This window comes from Chroicocephalus ridibundus, chromosome 4 (genome assembly GCF_963924245.1).
Source record: "Chroicocephalus ridibundus chromosome 4, bChrRid1.1, whole genome shotgun sequence".
Lineage (NCBI taxonomy): Eukaryota > Metazoa > Chordata > Aves > Charadriiformes > Laridae > Chroicocephalus > Chroicocephalus ridibundus.
Genome location: NC_086287.1, coordinates 60,630,877 through 60,650,365, shown reverse-complemented (window position 1 = coordinate 60,650,365; position 19,489 = coordinate 60,630,877). Strand labels below are relative to the sequence as shown.

At 38.4% G+C, this 19,489-nt stretch overlaps 1 protein-coding gene across 17 annotated transcripts in view; it reads right to left on the bottom strand.

Annotated features, from left to right (window-relative positions):
- The window catches only part of MARK3 (microtubule affinity regulating kinase 3), a 64,234-nt gene that overhangs the window by 17,530 nt on the left and 27,215 nt on the right, over positions 1-19,489 (bottom strand). For all 17 annotated transcript variants that reach the window (XM_063333224.1, XM_063333227.1, XM_063333225.1 and 14 more), the window contains 9 exons: positions 16,968-17,038; positions 11,348-11,404; positions 10,142-10,378; positions 9,928-10,047; positions 9,101-9,200; positions 8,727-8,839; positions 7,794-7,947; positions 5,814-6,031; positions 440-543 (listed from right to left, as the gene is read on the bottom strand). In XM_063333224.1, the coding sequence (XP_063189294.1) occupies positions 440-543; positions 5,814-6,031; positions 7,794-7,947; positions 8,727-8,839; positions 9,101-9,200; positions 9,928-10,047; positions 10,142-10,378; positions 11,348-11,404; positions 16,968-17,038 (1,174 nt within the window). The remainder of the gene's footprint in view (positions 1-439; positions 544-5,813; positions 6,032-7,793; positions 7,948-8,726; positions 8,840-9,100; positions 9,201-9,927; positions 10,048-10,141; positions 10,379-11,347; positions 11,405-16,967; positions 17,039-19,489) is intronic.

The window sequence follows — 19,489 nt, the reverse complement described above, 5'->3', positions numbered from 1 at the left end:
GTGACTTTCTCCCTGAAACTTGGTAGAAAAAAGAGCATTCCAATTAATCCCAACAAAGTACACTATAAAGCGAAATGCAAAAAAAAAAAATGGCCCAAGAGAGATGGACTTTGTAGTTTGACAATAAATAAGCCTCTTCTGCAAGCATGTGTTGTTTGGTCACAGGAATTAACATCTGACTTAAGATGAAGGCTGTAAAAACATGACATGTATTTAACCAGAAATTAGCATCTTCCTTTAACATTCTAAGTATAAAGACTGTATGAATTAAGCATAGCAAAAAACCCAACATACTTACGGGTACTCCACAACCAAAGATCTATACTCACCTTTCATTAAGAATTATGCTAGAATATTACTGGTTTTTAAATCAGACATTATAATTTTTTTGGAAATGTGAAGACAAGCGACATACACCATAGGAAGACATTTCATATACCTTTTCTCCTTGCCATTTTGTATCACTGAATGCCTATCAGCAGTGGTTCTTTCACTACAAACATATGTGTTGCGCCGTGTCATTGCTCCGGGGGCAGTATTATTCTACAATTAAAAAAACATAGGCTTGTTATTCCCCACAAACGGCTTTTCTGGGGTTAAGTCTACATATAATTGAAGGCTGGTTTACTTCATGCTAGTTCTACACAATTATAGGACTTACAATAATTAAATAAGTTAATATACAAACACCTTCAAGTATTTTTAAGGAATAATGCAATCCAAAAAAATAATTCTAAAGAGTTGTTCTTGTATTTCATGTTGATGGCTCAAAATTATTACCGCTTAAAGTTTTTAGTTACCAGTGTTCTGAATTACAAATTCTCAGTATGTATAGCATTCATCTACATCTGGATAGCCTACATCTTTATAGCCTATTTTTGAAATACTTTACCACTTGCAGATTGTAGAATTTCCTTTAACTTAAAATCATACCCTTAAACAAGATAGGAAAAGCAAAGACTTAAGAAACAAATGTAGTAAAATTCAGTGGGAAGGTAAACATGAACTTTTAAATATTAAAATACTATAAAACACTAGACAAGTTTTAAAAAAAGGGAAGGATAACTCAAATTAAAGACAGAAATTGCAGAGAATTTTAAGACAACATTTTTAAAAATATACATTTAAATACAAGCATAATACATTGAGGACAAGAGAACCAGGGGAGCTTAAACTACAGACCTTACTTTAGAGGGGAGAAAAGAAATAGAATTACTTTGCCTCTGTCTTTACAGAGAAAGAGGGTGGAGATATGCCCAAGTTGGCGGTCAATTTTCCAGGAACGACTGAGAAGCTAGGTAATTCACAGATAACAGAATTACAAAATGTTAGATGCAATTACTGTAGGAAAAGCATGGTGGTCCAGATAAACATGCACCCCCAGGTTGTAGAGGAAGTAAAAGCTGGCAAGCCTTCCATTTTTACTCCCCACCCCAAGAACAAAACACAGGAAACTGCATGTGGTTGGAAATTGGAAAAAACCTTTAAAAATTGTCTTTAAAGAAAAGGATCACGGGGCAAAGCAGGAAGCAAAATAGGCTCTTAACTTTAAACATCACTGCTGGGAAAGTCTTGGAGGAGGCTAGCTTAAGGGAATGACTGGTCAGCACCTGGATAAGCACATGTTCAGTAAGGATGGCCACTAAGAATCAGGCAGGGGACTTCATGCTCAACTAACCTTTTGGAGTTCTTTGAAGAATTACTGCTATGATAGACAAGGGAAATTCAGTGGATTTTTAAAATAGCATTACAAAAAAGGTTTCACATAAACGGTCACAGTAGAGAATGAGACGGGAAGAAGGATAAAAAGGATAAAAAAAAAGTTCAAGCACAAAAGGAGTGTAGACAAACCTTTTTTGTTTCCGAACCTGAAATAAAACTGTTAAAGTGGAGTATTCTCAATAACCAGTACAAGCTTTGCCAGTGCCTTTAGACAAAATATTTGCTATACAGGGAGTCTCAAGCAACTCGGACCCTGAGTTGCAGATTTAACAATGAAGCCACCTTGTCTGCTTAAAAGAATGCTGACCTGTTACACATCTTCACATGAAAGTACAAATGAAAATGAAAGAGTGAACCGCACAACCTCCTAGTGTTAAAAAGTACAAAGAGTATCAAGAGTATTTTAGATTCACAGAACTATTAATTAAATCGTAAGTAGTTATCTCAAGAGCTCTCAAGTATTCTTTGGGACAGACATGTGCCAAGCACCAGCAGAAGTCTTCCTGGCCCTCTCCTTGTACTTTATTCCTTTCAGATCCCCTTGTCTTCAAATATGTTCATTTATTTAAACTCAGTCATTGATTCTTCCACTTTTCTCTAACATTTGTCATTGTGCAAACTCCCCTCTCTTTACTAAACTTGCGAGCAATGAAACTGTGCATCTAACGTGAAGTTGAGCTTGTATGTTCTTGAGAGATCACGCTGTGCAAGACACTTTGTGGAGCCCTTGCAAGCCAATAGTACACTGAAGTACTGTATATTAATGTTTGCATATGTTTGCAGTGGTTTTTTTGGTGGGAAACATGCACAATAATGGGTGGCTTGCTTCTTTCCACCTGCTCCCTTAGAGCATTAAATATTTGTTTGCCTTGAGAAGCCACCACATAGCATTAAGAAGTACTGTGATGTTGCACATCTAGAAAGACAAGACCGCAATCTCTGTGCTGGATCAAACTTGAAAGACTACGCATTTTCAGGTTTGGGAGTGGACAAGTTTTGGTATTCATATCTGGAATCAGAGGACTCTAAAGATGCACTTTGCCAGCTCTTTCTGGAACACAAAGACAGAAAGAACAGTATATATTTTTTTCTCTTTGGCTCAGATTTCAGAGGTCGTGAGAGGAGATTTAAGCATTTCAAGCTTTCAAATTTCAGTTTTAGCAAGAATACAGCCTTGGCATCGGGGCCTCTACACTTTTTAGTGTACGACTTTCACAATTCATTAAGGAAGCTCTTCAGCTACAACTTTTTTGTTCAGCCAGTCTACAAACTATTAATCTCTGGACATGACTAAGGCGCACAGGTGCACAGCACAGGAAGCCTGGAACTGGTGTCAACCACACTCCCCAATGGAATGACAACCCTTAGGGTGAGGGTCAGCTGCATAAGTTCATCCTTGTGGCATCATCTGCCTTCTTTGTAAGAGGTGTTGACACTGCAGAAGCACATGTTGAGACTTACGAGCATGTGCACAAGGTCCAGTCACAGCACAAAGGATGAATTTGTGGTGCAGAGTCCCCCTCTTTTCCTAGAGAGTCTTATGCCCACTGCTTAGGCAGGCTGTTTTCACATTAAGAGACGCCAAGGCGAGAACTGATGAAAACCTTTCAAGGAATCAGCTTCTGACTTACAGTAATGAACCAATCTAAATTAAGAGCACTAGTCTGTTTTTTTGATCCTAAATGATTTCACAAACATACCATCTATTCTCCTCTTCCAGTTTTTTAAAGTCCATATTAAGGGCTCTGGGGCAGCCTTATTACAAGCATTGAGGAAAAATCCAAAGCTGTGAACAATAATCAAGGAGTTATTAAAGAAAGGAATTAATTAGCTGCTGCTAACTATGCAACCCCTGTAGCAGGTTTTCATTATTAATTTGGTATTTGCCTGATAACTTGAAGCTTTTTGATGTGCACTTGTTCAGCTTGCAGAACTATTTTGTTTAAAGAGTTTAAACACACTGCCAGCTTTAGAAGTACCGCTTGGAGCCCCTTACTCCAACCCCAGACTAGCTATCTGCTCTACAAGCACAACTCTTATTCTTAAGTGCATGCTTGTAAGCTTTGTTATTCAAGAAGAGCAGCACACAACTGGCTAAGAGTCTCCAGCAAGGACCAGTTCTACTACTTTTGCTGTATCTGTCAAAGTAATAATTTTTTTAAACAGTATTTTTCTGTTGCTTCTTATCATATTACTGATTTTAGGACTTAAGTGCTCAGTGAGAACACAAACTCTCTCCACCTCAAACTTTTTTCAACTTCAGGACAAATATGGTAACTCCAATATCCTTTTTTTTCCCCTTCCAGATGCATGCCAATACTGTAAGAAATAAAACTCCCTAATCAGTTCCAGGAATTGTGTAAGAAGTCAGTGCTTCCCGCAATCCCCAACAGCCAGAAAGTAAAAGACTAATCTCTAGCGTGGGGCAGGGGCAGAAATAAGAGAGTTTGCACAATCTGACACGAAGAGCTATGAACAGAGACAACTTTAAGCTAATTAATTAATTAATCACTAATTAATTGAGTGACATCACAAGTCTGATTCCATGTTCACCACCTTGTACCACTGCTTGTAAAAGATCTGTTGTGCACTGAATCAAGAGAGAGAAGTATCCTACAGTTACGAGCTCAAATTTTATTTCAGCTACAGTAGTAAGGAATTTGAAATAAGACTACTGGAATAAATTCCCACGATTTGGGAGTTGTGTAGAAGAGCAGATCAAAACACTACAGATACTAAACATAAAAAATGTTGTAACTGTGATGCAAAGCTCTTGAGTGAGGCACTACACAATACTTAGTGAAGTCCCATATTGGACAAAACTCATTGGATTATCCTACCATTTTGAGTCTCAACAGCAAAGAACTGTCATGTAAGAAGAAACAAAATCTGAATGGTTTCTGGACTAATCATAAACCAAGGGAAAGGACAGGGGACCACAAAAGTCAGAAAAGCGTCGCCTAAAATCATGAGCTCTTGTTTGCATTTATGAGTAACAGCTGCTACAGTAGAAGACGTGTCTTTCCAAGGAATCTCTTTGTCTGAAATCCTCCAGCCAAGTCACTATCAGCCACTAAGCCAACTGACAATACAGCACCAAAAAAGTAAAATAAATCTTATTTTACTACTTTTGCTTCAGATTGTCAAAAAGCTGTGAGCTCAGGAAGTTCTGTTCTTATTTGTTGTAAGTTATGGTGCAGAGAGTATATGACCAAATATAACAGCTTTGTGGGTAAGCTTAAAAAAAAAATAAAATCACTCCATTGCAAGTTGAATAAAGGGCTGGGAAGTTATTTCTTCTGAAAAGAAGGAAGTTTTTCAATACAAAATCCTTAAGTTTTAGAAATTAAATGTTACAAAACACAAAAGTTATTATGTGAAAACAGATTTCCAGCTTTGCCTCAGAGGGAGGCACCACAGAGTATACAAGTTAAAGCCAAACCAAACAAAGGATTTTCTTTCTTTTGGTACACTACCTACTGCTCGACCCTGTAAATTCACTGGTTATGCACCTTAGCGTGGTATTTTTGTTGTTGAGGTTTAGGGGCAGGTGCGGGAAGCCCACGAGGACAAAAGCCAGGCACACGACTTCTAAATACAGGTTGAAATATACCTTTGAACAGTTTTTAGAGCTATATTTCTTTGATAATCTTAATATACATAACTATGACTTGGAATAGCGTGTTTGAGAACAAAGATTAGGTGGTTCCTTATAATAAAAATAGAGATTTTGTTCTTCTGTACAGAGGCCACACAACAGTAATTGCTGATATCAGAAATAACTCATAGGAAATTTCAGGGGAGAGCCTTTAGGTTCACTTTCTTTTTTCTAAATGTTTTTTAATACCCAAAGTATGTCTGTTCACTAACAGCTACTACTGCTTAATTATTAATACCTAATATTCCTGAAGTAGTTAGTAAGAGGTAACTTGAGTAGCCGACTGATGCAGGGGAAAAAAAAGCAACAGTACGATACCTACATTTACTCTTGATAAAAAATAAAATCAGCACCGCTGATAAATCACAGGTTTGACACTTTTTCACCCCTCAAAAACATTTCATGTTTTTGATAAATAAGCATTTTTCCTTACCCTAGGAACAGCCGAACTTTTCTTACGTTCAGGAATATCAGCCTTATTGGGATTGCTGGCATTTCCAAGCATTGGACTAGCTGGTGCAATTCCTCTTCCTCCAACAGCACTACTGCTGGATTTTCTTGACTGAATTCCTTCCTCTTTGAGGTCAGTGTCTGTAGTACTAGTCTGGCTTCTTTTGGGATACGCCACTACTGAGGGGATGGATGGTCCAGCTAAAAAAAAAAAACAAACCAAAAAAGAAACAGGAAAAGGATTTTTCTTCTCAGAAGTTCAGTAGCTGTTTTTCACTACAATGGAAATGCATTCACACATGACAATCAAATTAATTAACACTGGGAATCAGAGTTGCAAAAAGGTAATTATTTAAACTACTGAAATATACACATTTCAGAAGACAGCAAAACACTGTGAAAAACAAAACACTTTCCAAACTTTTTTTTATTTCTTTCTCTTTAAGTGGGGGGGGACAACAGAAGGGAGGCGATGACAACATACGCACACGACCCCATGAAGCAAGGCCCCCCATTTTGTGCTAAAATCTGACTTTGATATTCAAGTCAACTCTAGTAAGGCTTCCACTTTTATCATAATTCAAAGATACATAACTTTCTTCTGCTTACCTTGCTAAGGACAGGAGGGCCATAACAACAGACATTTATTTGATTTCATTAGGTGAAGATATTACGTGATTTCCATGAAAGAATTATGAATTTAATGGAGCCTTTTGGTGTTTGAGTACTGGTGTGTCTTGGTAAGGAAAAAAACCCTTTAGAATAATCTTGAAGACACTTAGCAAGTAACTGACTCATTCAAATCAGAGGATCCTTCATTAGCACAAAGCTGGCACACAGTGTTCAAGCCAATTTGTGATAAAATTGGGCTCCTGAGACAGGTACCTGGTGACGCAACCCTGGACCACCAGCGGCATTAACTGCTCCTGGAACAGCCCAGAAGTGGTGGCAGTGGTGATCTACCACCAGCCTCCCTGGGTGTGCCAGAACACTGGAGAATGAGGCAGCCCCTTCAGCAGTCCCAAGCTCCCTCTGCTTTAATAGGATCCTGGATGCTGGGAAAAGCCTGGGGGAATGTCAGGATGGGGTTTTCTGCTGTCTTAGTTACATCGCCTCAGAAGAGGATACATCAAGATACATCAACTTTTAGTTAGTGTTTTAATAAGAATTAATCAGAAAGTGTACGTATATACACACACAATAAAATGCATATGTATATGTATTACATATAGGTATAGATATATATTAAAAAGCATCACAAAACACAATAATCATCATACCAGGAGACTCCGCAAGGAAAGCAACCTCTGGATGCACTTGATGTATTTAAAAGTAGACCTAAGCACAGACTCCTTTTATGAGTTAGTGTCTGGGCAGGAAGATGTTTAAGATACTTAGAAAGCTCTAAGCTACTATCCTGCACACTCATTAAGCAGAGTTCTGAGTTTGCCTGAGTCACTGATCTTTAGAAATTTAATTCCTGCAGGACAATCAAGTGACACTTCTCTCAGGAAACAGGAAACAAGAAATATCGGCAAACTGACATTTCTTCAAGTTTTAGACACAGGCTGACCTAGTAGTGTCAAAAGAAAACAAAAGCTGAACAGACACAGAAGAGCATGGGGGAGGAGTGCTGTGCTTTTCATGAAAAAGGGGGTTGCAACATTCTCTTCAATTTGTATAACAAGCCTTTCCCAGCACGGTCAGGAATGCAAGGGATGACACAAGGCAGAATAAGCGAATTAAGTTGGTGTATTCAGCCTTCCTCTAGAAGCTGTTTTTGAAGGCTTTATAACGAAACAAATTAAAAAAAATATTAGTTATTCAGTAAATTATTTAACCACCATGCTGTGAGCTACACTGTTGTCATCCTCCTTACCTTTGGGGGATGGAGGCAAAGTCAGAAACCGAACAGAACTGGAAGTCACTATATTCTGCAACACTGAAAATGAGAATTGCTCACCGTGATCACTGTACCGCCGCTGTTTCTGGCTAGAAGATATGCTTCTCTGAACTTTGTGATGAGGAGATTGTCCAGTGCTATTATTAAGATCACTACTTGGCCTAACCTTGGCAAGTGAAAGATTGCTGCTGGAGCTTGAATCACTTGCATCCAACTACAATACAAATGAGAATATTAAAACAGGGAGTTCAGACAAAACAAATTAAACATCCACCACATTATGGGAGCAGTAACTGGGAGGCAGAAGGAAGATGGCTCTGATACATAGGAAATTTTGTGACAGCAAGGAAGTTGCTTAAGAGGCCCCAACTTCTCTTAGATTCTTGTGCAACTGTCTTAGGTGAAACTCAGTGGAATCTGCAGCTCCTCAAAGGACAATCAGATAAAGAAAATCCATCTCTGCTTTCAGTACTATCTCCTCAAGAGTTCTCTAAGATTTTAACAGGAAGAGAGGATACATTTAGTAGAAGCCACCACACCAACTCCTCCAACAGAGGAACCAAGAGCAGCTTACTGATGCCGAGCCCTTTCAGCATCATATGGAAAGGTAATCTACAAGGCAAGAACTTTTTTAGATTGATTGGTCCTGCTTTTTGGTTCTTTTAAAATATTTACAGCTGGCACATTCACACTTGAGCTCCTAGACTAGACAGGACAGTAACTGGCATACAAAGTCCTTCAGAGGAGTAACTGCTGAGCAAGCAAGGCAGTTTTGGGAACCTAAAGAGTTTACTGACTGAGATCACAGTGAGAACAAACACAGCACCATCTGGACAGTTGACACTGATGATTAGAATAATGTGATTTTAAGTGTAATGGACTTTTGTGGAGGAATGCAATGCCTATAGTTGCTGTCTTAATTTTTGCTTCTTACTTTGCTAAGACCACTTTCTGATTCCTTTATTTCTTTGCATTTGTAAGAACGGTACTTACCTCTGATGATTTCCTTCCTAGCAGTAAGTATGTAGCTGTGATTTCATCATACTTCATTTTACTAAGGGATTCTTGAATTTCTTCTTGAGAATATCCCATTCCTACTATAATATCTAAAAACAAACACACTCTGTAAGTAACAGAAACATTCTGATGTTTAGGCTGGCTGAGTGTTTAAGTTCAAGAGAAAGAATGGAACATTTAAAGAATTAAAAGAAACAATTAAGTGTGAGAACATAAGCCTGAAGAAATATCGATATTAGATTACTTTTTGCAAAGGGCAAAGAAATACAGAGTGGTATAGGGAAAAATACCCACAAAAACAACACCCACACCATGCAAACAGTATCATATTCTGAAAAATACTTGATTACCTATTCTTTTCTGGTCCGAGATGTCTAGTTCTGGTTCAACAAAAGGTTTAAGTTCATCCTCCTCATGCCCTGCATTGATCCACCTGTCCTTCATAATTTGCTATAAAAGAAAGGGTTTTATTAGTACAAGACACTTAGCAGCAAAGACAATGAGTTGTTGAACAAACTCCCCCCCTCCTCCATCTACCAAACACTAAGGCCTTTTCTCATTTTTTCTTTTCCAGAACAGGCCCCAGCACCTACTCAGCTTTGTTTTGTTCCAGTGAGGAGAACCAACTGTGCACACCAAGCCAAGCTGCTTCCCAGTCAGCTGTCTTCTAGCACATAGCTGAAAGCTAAAAGCCTGTAACACAGACCAGGAGCAGTCTGACAACTCTGACAAGATTAGCAGATCCAGGCTTGACTATGGAAGTCCATGGAAACTAGTATTCTTTTGGCCTTTTTCCTCCATGATGGTACAAAATGCAACCCTACAATAACCTAGCAGTCCATACTTCCAGTTCACATTTGAAAGTGTGGGAAGTGTCCTGGGGGATCATTCATTAATGCAGGAATCCACAAGGTAACCATCAGGAAAAGTTATACGACATAAGCAGTGTAGTCCCATGCTCATTTTGAAAGTAACCGTGGAGTCAGATGCCTTGTATCCCCAGCAAACAATATCTTAAAAAAAAGAAGTTATATGCTTTACTCAACAATCTTCCACTCCTGAACCCACTCCAAATAAACTATTCAGGAATGGTATGACAATAATAAGTTGCAGCTCAAAAATCCAGTTTGCAAAATATGACGTCTAGCTTTCTGATGCACCTTATTTCTGCAATTACCTCTAGAGTGCCTCTTTTTGTTGGGTTTAGCACCAGGAAACGTTTGAGGAGGTTTTCACAGTCTGTGGACATGTAGAAAGGAATCCTGTATTTTCCTCTTAGCACTCTTTCTCTAAGTTCCTTGGTAATAGAAGAAGAACGGACAGTAAGTTGTAAGCAGCAAATCACTTAAAACATTAGGTAAACATGCCCAACACGTTCTACAAAAACGCACCTTTAAGTTCTGTCCATCGAAAGGAAGAGATCCACTCACAAGAGTATAAAGGATAACACCTAAACTCCAAACATCTACTTCAGGTCCATCATATTTTTTCCCTTGAAAGAGCTCTGGAGCAGCATATGGTGGGCTGCCACAAAAGGTGTCCAGTTTATTTCCGACTGTAAACTCATTGCTAAAACCAAAGTCAGCTATTTTAATGTTCATATCTGCATCTAGCAGTAGATTTTCAGCCTGGAAGAGAGAGAATAGTTTGTAGGATGAACTTAAGATACTTGATTTAAAGTGCTACTATCTGTTTTTACTCATTCTTAAAAGACAAAAAGCTGAAATATCTGTTAACATTCCCTTCCTTGCAAGGTCTTTAGGTATGCTTTAGTCTGTAATTCACATATCCTCTATTTTAAAAATCTCTGTACAATGGCTTCAGACTATGGGTGCTGTTATGCTACCTGAAAACTGCATTAATAACATCTCTCTGTTTTCTGCACAGAAGTGCATCCCTGAGAATGAGGGTTGGACTAGATCGCCTTTAAAGGTCCCTTCCAACCCAAACTATTCTATGATTCTATTGTAACTTACATTTCAGATGTATTAAGATGAAAACAAGATACAGTCTCACTATCCATACTTTACATGGCATTCTTACAAAAGGTTAGTAACACACACAATCTTCAAACTTTCTTCAAGCGTGGGTTGCTTTTTTTTTTTTAAAGTTACAAAGTTACGATATATTGAACAAATTACATGGCAATGCTATTAATATAAAAGGCACAGTTTAAAGATGGGATAAACCATTTCATGGCAAGCTACAAAGAAGCCATACCTCAGTTTCATCATCACAACTGGTAATTCATTCTGTTTGAGACCAAAACGTCACATCTCTATGAAACTACCTTTTTTTTAAAAAAAAAAAAAATCTCTCAGCTAACATTGACTTGCATCAAATTTGAGTCTGACCACAGGGCGAGAGGTTATCTTTCAGCAGCCATTAAACTTCTATATTTAAGAGTCTCACAAATCCTCTTTATTTTATTTGAAATGCTTCTATACTGTAAACGTTCCTCAAAATTTGCTATAACATGCAAAAAACCCCCCAAAATCAGAAAGTTTAACATACACTACATTTTATCAGCACAATTAATATGACACCCACAGATACGGAAGCTGACACACACACTTCACACACTTTTTCCTACTCACCTTGAGATCTCTATGAACAATATGCTTTTGATGGCAATACTGCACTGCAGATACTATCTGGATAGAAAACAAGCCCAATTATAGAAGTGACATCTCAAAGAAACAGGAGTTTTCATCAAAAGGTTCAACTTTTATTACTGAAGTTGACAGGTACTTATCCACTCAGAACTACAATAACCAACTACTAGTGACCGGTGTATTTGGGGGAAAGCTGCTAAATAACTTAAGTGTTTGTTATTTGATCTATTTGGTTTCTACTATACTTGAAAGAAGATTTTGTTTTTCCTGCGTGGCTAATTACAGACCAGCAGAAGCAATGACTTTCAGAGAGGTTACTGACGTATTTCCATTCCAATACTGTATACAGCTATAAAAGCTTTCCCTCTAGACTGAAGTTTTCCAGTCCCTCTCCAAAGGTGATTTTTCATGCCACAGCATGAAGAGAAAAGGGTAAGAAACAGGCTTCGCTCCTGGAGAAACTACTGGGAAACAGCTTGTTTGTCAAAACTTATGCAGTGAGAAGCAACTATGCATCTGACAGAGGCCTGCTGTTTAAGTGCATATGGTTTATTGTATTTTGTGTACTGTACAAGAGTAGCAAGTTCAATGGAAAAAACTCTTTATGTCTCTCAAGTGTAATGGAATCATTTCTTCCATCATAATTTCCAAATATCATTAAGTTTTTCCTGCTTTATATAGCAAACTATATAAGCTATTTACACAGTACAGTGTCCTAGTACATTGCTTTAAAGTCATACGCGTTGCTGCAGAACTCTACACATGTGGAAAAGCTGAATAAAGTCTTATTGTTGCATGATCAAAAGTGTGATCAAATACATTTTATTGTCATGCATACGTGGTCAGAATTTAGGCAGACGTTATGACTTCTTAAAATAAGTGGAACTACACATGAGAGTAATTTACTTTAATAACCACACTTAAATAAATGTATTTCCATTCTCTGTTCAAGATTATGAATATTCAAACACAGAAAGGTGAGGTATCATTACTGCTACAAAAAAATAAAACTCATGATCAGACTGCCCAGCTTAGCATAAGCATCTTCCTGCACTGGTAAAAAGCAATGGTTCTCTGACCCAGAATTTAGAGTAGGTGAAAGTAAGGTTCTTGGTAGGTCAAAGAACTGACCTACTGGTCAATTTTGCATTCAAAACTTAAACACCAATGTTACCATCTTTGTACCCCTGTACTATTGACTCACACTTGTGCAAAATGCCCCCTTAGAAACCAAGCAGTCTCAGGAAAGTTGAAATATTTCTATTCCCTGTACTTTCATTCTGTTTTTGCTTGTTCCTTTATATATTGGCTCCCTCTTTCAGACTCCGAGTTCAGCTTTTTACAGTTACTGAAGCTGCCAAAGTTCTCCCACGCCATCACTTGTACCATCTTTTTGGTTTTCTTTTCTTTCCTCTCCACTACCGTTACTTCAGCGCCAGTCACGAGCTCACCCTCTAGGGGCTTCCAAGGCTGACAGCACGACAAACACCTCAAGCTTTATTCGGGACTGCAGAGACACAGCAATATACCATTCACTCCTAAACTGCTTTTACTCTGACTATGTAAGAGTGTAAGGTCTAGCAGATGATCAATCAGTAGTTTCCTCTGGAGATGCTTTTGAACTCCTCTGCATTGCAACAGGACAGCAGAGAGACTGCAGAAGTGATTCCAATCTAAATGGAAGGGAAATAACGCAACGTGTATGATGTTAACAGTTGAAGAACAGCAGTCAAAACTGAAAGAAAAATAGCACAAAGCACGGCTGCACTGGATTGAGTCCCTTGTCTTCCACCTTCCATCACTGTTTCCATTGACAGCCCCCTCACCCCCAACCTACTTGAGTGTGAGATATCTGCTGGTGCTTGGCAGGTGGGGAGAAGAGGGGAAGAAACGGCAGACCTGCTGCTACAGAGGTCAGAACTGGAGCATTGAAATACATTTATTGGGAGGGATTTCAAAAATCTGTATAATCATAGGTTTTGAAGAACAAGTTAGAACAAGTTATCTCTAGGCAGACAAACCATTCTTCATAAGGATTAAGTGACAAAAAGATAGATAAATGACCTCTCAAGGTCCCTTCCTCACTGCCACGAGTATTTAGTTGCCTAACTGGAACATACAAGATGTATTTGGTGGATTTTTTCATTTTACAAGATCTGTCCTAACATCTACCAGCACTAAAAATTCTTAATAGCTTCTTCAAGGGAACAGTGGGAAGACTAAAGGAAGCCAGATCTAATTGGCTGCAGTCAAGGAAGAGAGGGAAGCAACGCACATGGATTTTGGGAGACCCCCTGCCCTAAGCCTTGGCTTCTCATTTTTGCATTAATTCTTATCCAGATAGGCTAATTTTTCTATGGAAAAGAGAATTGCAAGATCGAACCAGAACTGCTTGGAAGCCTGCAATAGGGAAAGAAAAATGAGGTGACATTAAGAACGCAAAGTGTTTTGGATTTGAATTTCTCACACATGACTGCACAAAAGGAGCTTGAAATGGAGAAATGCAGAGCATGGCTGTGTTTTTAGTGTTTGTACCCTCTCCTGTGCTCCTTGTCGAAGGTTACTGGAATAACGCGATCACTGTCTTTTACATTCTTTTTTTCTGCTAAAAACCTTAAGCATGCATACCAAAAAAAATGGGTTTTGTCCATTTATAACAAGCAAAGAGGGGAGAATTACCAAATTGTGCACTTTGCCTGCTAGAGAGGAAGTGCCTCCTCAGATAAAACACAAGTGCTGGATGCAGAAATCAGGCCTAGGGAAAGAAGAAACATGATCCAAATACAAGATACAATATAACCTATTGTAACAACCAAGCTCAATACCAGGGCACAACTGTTTCTTCCGTTTAGAGTCACCATCTCTTCAACCAGTCAGTGAATTAAAAAAAAAAAATAAAATATCCCTATTATGTCACAAGTCCCTATCTAACATAAGAACAGCTGCACTGAATCAGATAAAAGGTCTACAGAGAGCATTCTCCCTCCAACAATAGCTAAAAGCTATACGAAGCTATTCTGGGACTACAGTAAGGTGAAATGAATAGTTTTATGACCTGTAAACCCAGCAAGATCTAGTTTCTTTTGACACTGTCCCACAATCAGAGTCCCAGTGTCTAATAAATGCCAAGCTCTGATCAAAGTTTCCCTCACTTCTGTCCTACAAGCATGCTGTTCTCTCTAGCAAAATGCAATATGCTCATGCTATACCTTCTCTCCTCAAGTTATTACAAGGGTTCTCTCTTATTTTTTTCAAGGTGCTCATGCTTTTGAAGCTCTCAAGAACCTTCTATCTTTGAGATCAAGGTCCTCTAATATTGTTGAACTCGGTAGCCGTGAAGTCAGCTGTTGAAGGAGGACAGAGCACAGCTGCCTGTGCCAGGAGACAAGACTTCGAAGAAGAAACTGAAAACATATTTCTGTATATTTCAGTGGATTCAAGTGAGACAATCTATGTATCTATCTTTACAAACAGCATTTAGTCTACCAAAGCACAAAAAAAGAGAAAAATCAAGCTGAGAATCTGAAGTACATAAAAATCAAGTCTTGACGGGCCAAATACCCAGCTCAGCAGGTAACTATCTTTTAAATTCTTTCCCTTCACATTTGTTTTTGAAAAATGAAGTTACACATATCCTGTACTACTCAATTATCCCATAAAATTAAGCACTAAGTGTACCTGTAAAACATGTTTGACCTGTTTCCACAAGTTTCCACTTAAAGAGGAGTTGTACTGTTAGAAAAAAAAAATAGGTAATTGTTGAAGAAATGTGCAATTTCAATGGAATTACTGCAAGATCTTTTTCCACACAACTCCTGATAAAAGGAACTGAGGACAAAGAGCAGAGAACCATACCAGCAGAAGTTTTCAACATTCACATCTGAGAGAGAACAGCAAATCCTCTCAAGTTACTCTGAAGCTCTTCAAGTGACATTACAAAGTGCAAGGCAACAGCCTGAGATTTTGAAGAGACGGCTGAAATGGGAACGACTGCTCCACAACCCATCACATCTACTCCAACACAGCACTGAAACACGCACCAGAAACCCTCAATCACAAAGGAAAGTTCTCTACCTGCCAGAATATGAAAGGGTAGGAAGCAGCTTTAAAGAGACACGTAAGATTTTGTTAGAGGAAGAAAAAAATTTCCTTACTTATCAAGCTGTATAACTACAGTAAGCACAAATCACTTCTGGGGATATGAAGTCTGCATCTGCTTTTTTTGTGTTATTTTGTTTAGTTGGGTTTTGGTGTGGTTTTTTGTTTGTTTGTTTTTTCCCCAAAAGATTAAAGAGGGTAGATACAAGATTTAAAAAGATGAGAGAAAAACAAGGAACAAGGATTTCACGGAAATGTTTTTGTTGCCTCCTTATGTTGGGTCAGATATGTTTCTATTTTTCCTTACTTTCATTGCAACTTTTGAGCTTGTTGTTTACAACACTTTCACAATTCTTACTCTTGGAGAAAGAGGGAGCAAAACAGCTGTGGCAGTTTTCTAATTCCCAAATTGTTCCTTTCAATCACACTACCCACACTAGAAAAGTGTAGAAGTTTTCTTTACAAGGCATTTTGTGAAAGTAACTAGTTAATTTCCTGGAAAGTCTCATATATTAGATCAAATTTCTTCTACTTTTGCATGGCTACGCTTAAGCAGCAAAGCTATAGGAGCCTCCCCTTCCAACAGTGAAACTGTCAAGTCATTGCCACAATTTCCCAGTTTAAAACTCCTACCCCGTTCAATAAAACACTTTTGTCACTGTTCATTATTTTAAAGAGTCATTAAGCAGAAGTAGAATTTTGAGATTTATTACTTTTCACAACATTATCTAGGTTATCCAAGTGATCAAAGGGATGGAAATAACGTATGCATTTACAAATTTCTGCACAAGAGCAGAAAACAAAGTAAAGTAGACCATCCAGATCTGAAAATGAAACTCTAGATGCTATAAGAGCAGAGATTTGGATTTTAATTAGTTATGTGTAAGTATTTGGTTATTCAGTACTGCTTTACTGTAGAATGGAAATGCTTTTTACAGATCAATGAAATGACCACATCTTTGCAGGGCTAGTTTATACATCATAAATAAAGCTAAACTAACAAGCTCAGAAATTACTTTTCTGTGACTTTTTAGAACAATTATTAAACTGCATCTTTTCATGTAAATGGATGATGTGAACGGATGCCCGCTGCATGCACTGCCCGTGTTTTGAAACTGGCCTGTTTGTAGCCTGTTACATTTGAATAACTTCCAAAAGGTTACAGAGCAGCTGAACTAAGGATATATGAAATCAACCCAGAGGAAATGAATTTCGGAGCGGAATACACTTCCAAATCAAGCAGTCACTGTGTTCTGGCACTCCCGGACACCCTGGTACACAGCACTAAGGAAACTAGCACCACTGAATGGACTACTAACCCCTTCGAAGTGCTACTGTAACCCAAGTTTTTTTTCTCACTCGCGGCTGTAAGTCCACTTATCACTTAACACTGCTAGAAGTCGAATGCAAAGGACAGACATTTTACTCATTTCAGCATTAAAAACAGGGGGTATGGGGGTGTGTGGAGAGGGAGGGAGCTGATGTATAGGAATATTATACATACCTGTCTAAATTTAGCTCTAGCCTCCTTTTCCTTCATTCTTCCATGTGCAACCAGATAGTCAAACACTTCCCCTACAATTCAATAATGAGATACATTAATGCCAATTTCAGAATCTAGAGATTCCTCTCTAACAGTTGCCCACAACAGCTTCACTGGAATAATTGTACTTCAAGTTTATGATTACAGGTTAGCTCAAGAGAACAAGGCACAACTGCTATGCAATTTAATACATGGTTATCTCTTATAGTAGAAAATAGTTAGACTTAATGAATGACTGGATACAGAAAAAAAACCCATTTGCTTCCAATTATTTATGACAGAAACTGAGCAGCATACTTCTGTTTTGCAAATGAAGATTATATGTACCCAGGTATTTCAGGCTTTCTCACAAAGGTTTCTTTTCCCCACAAAAAAAGCGTCATATATAAGAACACTTGATGATATTTGTAAATATTGTCATACCAGCACTAGAATTTCACTTTGTGCATGTGTATGAAAGTGTTCTAACCAAAATCAGAAATCTTAGCTTCAACTTAGGCTTGGAAGAGGTACCCACAAGGGAGGTCACAATAATGAGCACAGCAGGACATGCTCACATAATCCACCACACAACCATCATATCTGTAAGATACACTGAGAAGGATTACTCCTCAACAAGCCCAATGTTGTATGGTTGCGGACAACTAAAGGAGATTACTAAAGATCTGTTGTGTTTGGGGTTCCCCCCTGCCCCGCTTTAATCAATCCATTTTATAGCGTGTCAATACAGACTACAACAGCGCAGCTTCAGGTGCAGTCAACTGGCCTGTGAAACATTGACATGTTTGTGAGAGCATGGGAGATTTTCTTTACTAAAAAACAATAGTCATGTATATAACAACTCCTACAAACACAGACTAGTACACAGTTTTGAAATTTCTTTGCTAATACACAAAATTAATAAAAACTTTAGAAGTGGATGAAACACCTAAATGCTCTCTACTGAGCAAGAAAACGCTGTTTGGTAGATAGCCACCTCACAAGGGAAGGGCTGAGTAACTTCACATTTATTTTTGAAAAGAAGCAATTCCACCAAATTTGAAGAAAAAAACCACAGAGTCATACAGCAGGAAAAGCAACAGCTGAGCAATCTGAGGGAATGTCAGGATTTTCTACAAAATAGCCTTACTTCCCTCTGTAGCATATTATTTAATACTTAGCTCAGGTAACTCCCTCAGCTGTATTTCACAGTTGTTTCTTCAAAAACCTTGAAGGAACAACCCTGAACACTTCTTCACAATTCAGGGAAAATGACACCAGAGAAAGAATTATCCCCAATTCATGCAAAATGTTGCAGTTGTAGCAATAGCTTCTTTCATCCTGCGGCCACAGGGTTCATGTGCAACACGCGCGACCAGTATCTTGATAAAGAGGAAACATGTGAAACTGATCCCTGGCACTGAGACTACCAACCATTCCTGTCCTGCACAACGGGGCACGTGTAAAGGGCACCGCTCCACCGCCTTTCAGACCAGTACAGTATATATCTCTCCATTACCCTAAGAAACATCCTCACCGCTTTAGAGACCTGCTGGCCCTTCTACCTCCTAGAAGCTAATCACTAGATGGCAACAGGACTTCACTTTTAAGTCTAGCACCATCAAACTGCACAGAGATGCCTCCACAAACACCTGCGCTAGCCAATATTTTAATGCTATTTTATCAACTTCCTTTCTGTTTAGACAAATCTTGGCTGAGCATTTAGGGTGCTGCTAGAAGAAAACATAGGCAGGCAGAGAATCATTATCTGATCTATAGTAATTCGTCAAACCTCGCATAATCTAACATCACAGTCAGAATTCAATGTTGATTTTCTCTGAAAAGAAGTATTTGTATCTCCCTCCCAAAACTAAAGAAAAGCCTCAACTCAGATTCCCAGCTGCTGATGCTAAAGGGTCACATTGACAAACTGAGTGCTATTAGGTTTTAGACAGCAAGGAGTAACTTAAGCCCAAATACCTTAATGTCAAGATATTTTCATCAGAGCTAGAATTGCATGATGCACGCTTCCCCCCACCCCCACAATCAGGAATAAATTTTTAAGTTCCTCCTAAAATGGCATAAAGCTAAACCTAACAACTCTTGACAGCAGAAGGTCCATGATAAAGATATGTCAAACGTCACGAACATATGAAAAATACAAGTTGCAATACTCGTGCTTTTGAAAGCCACAGTTAAAGAAAATGTCTCATTTGAACACGTTTTTACCAAATATCTTATACAAAATAGGACACCAGAGACAGAGTCGAATACAATAAATGGAAAAGGTTGGCATTGTTACAGAGAGGAACAATCAACGTCGGAATAAAGATTCCCATTAAATCTGAGGTGTGAAAACAAGGCAAATGTTACTAAGTTGCAATAAGTTCAGAAGCTGGTTTTAAAAGCTTTCATTAATTATGTTGCCCAAAGAAGCCCCAGAAAATATTCTAGACTTTGCTTAAGATTTTACACTACCATGACATTAGTATCTCCTGAAAAAG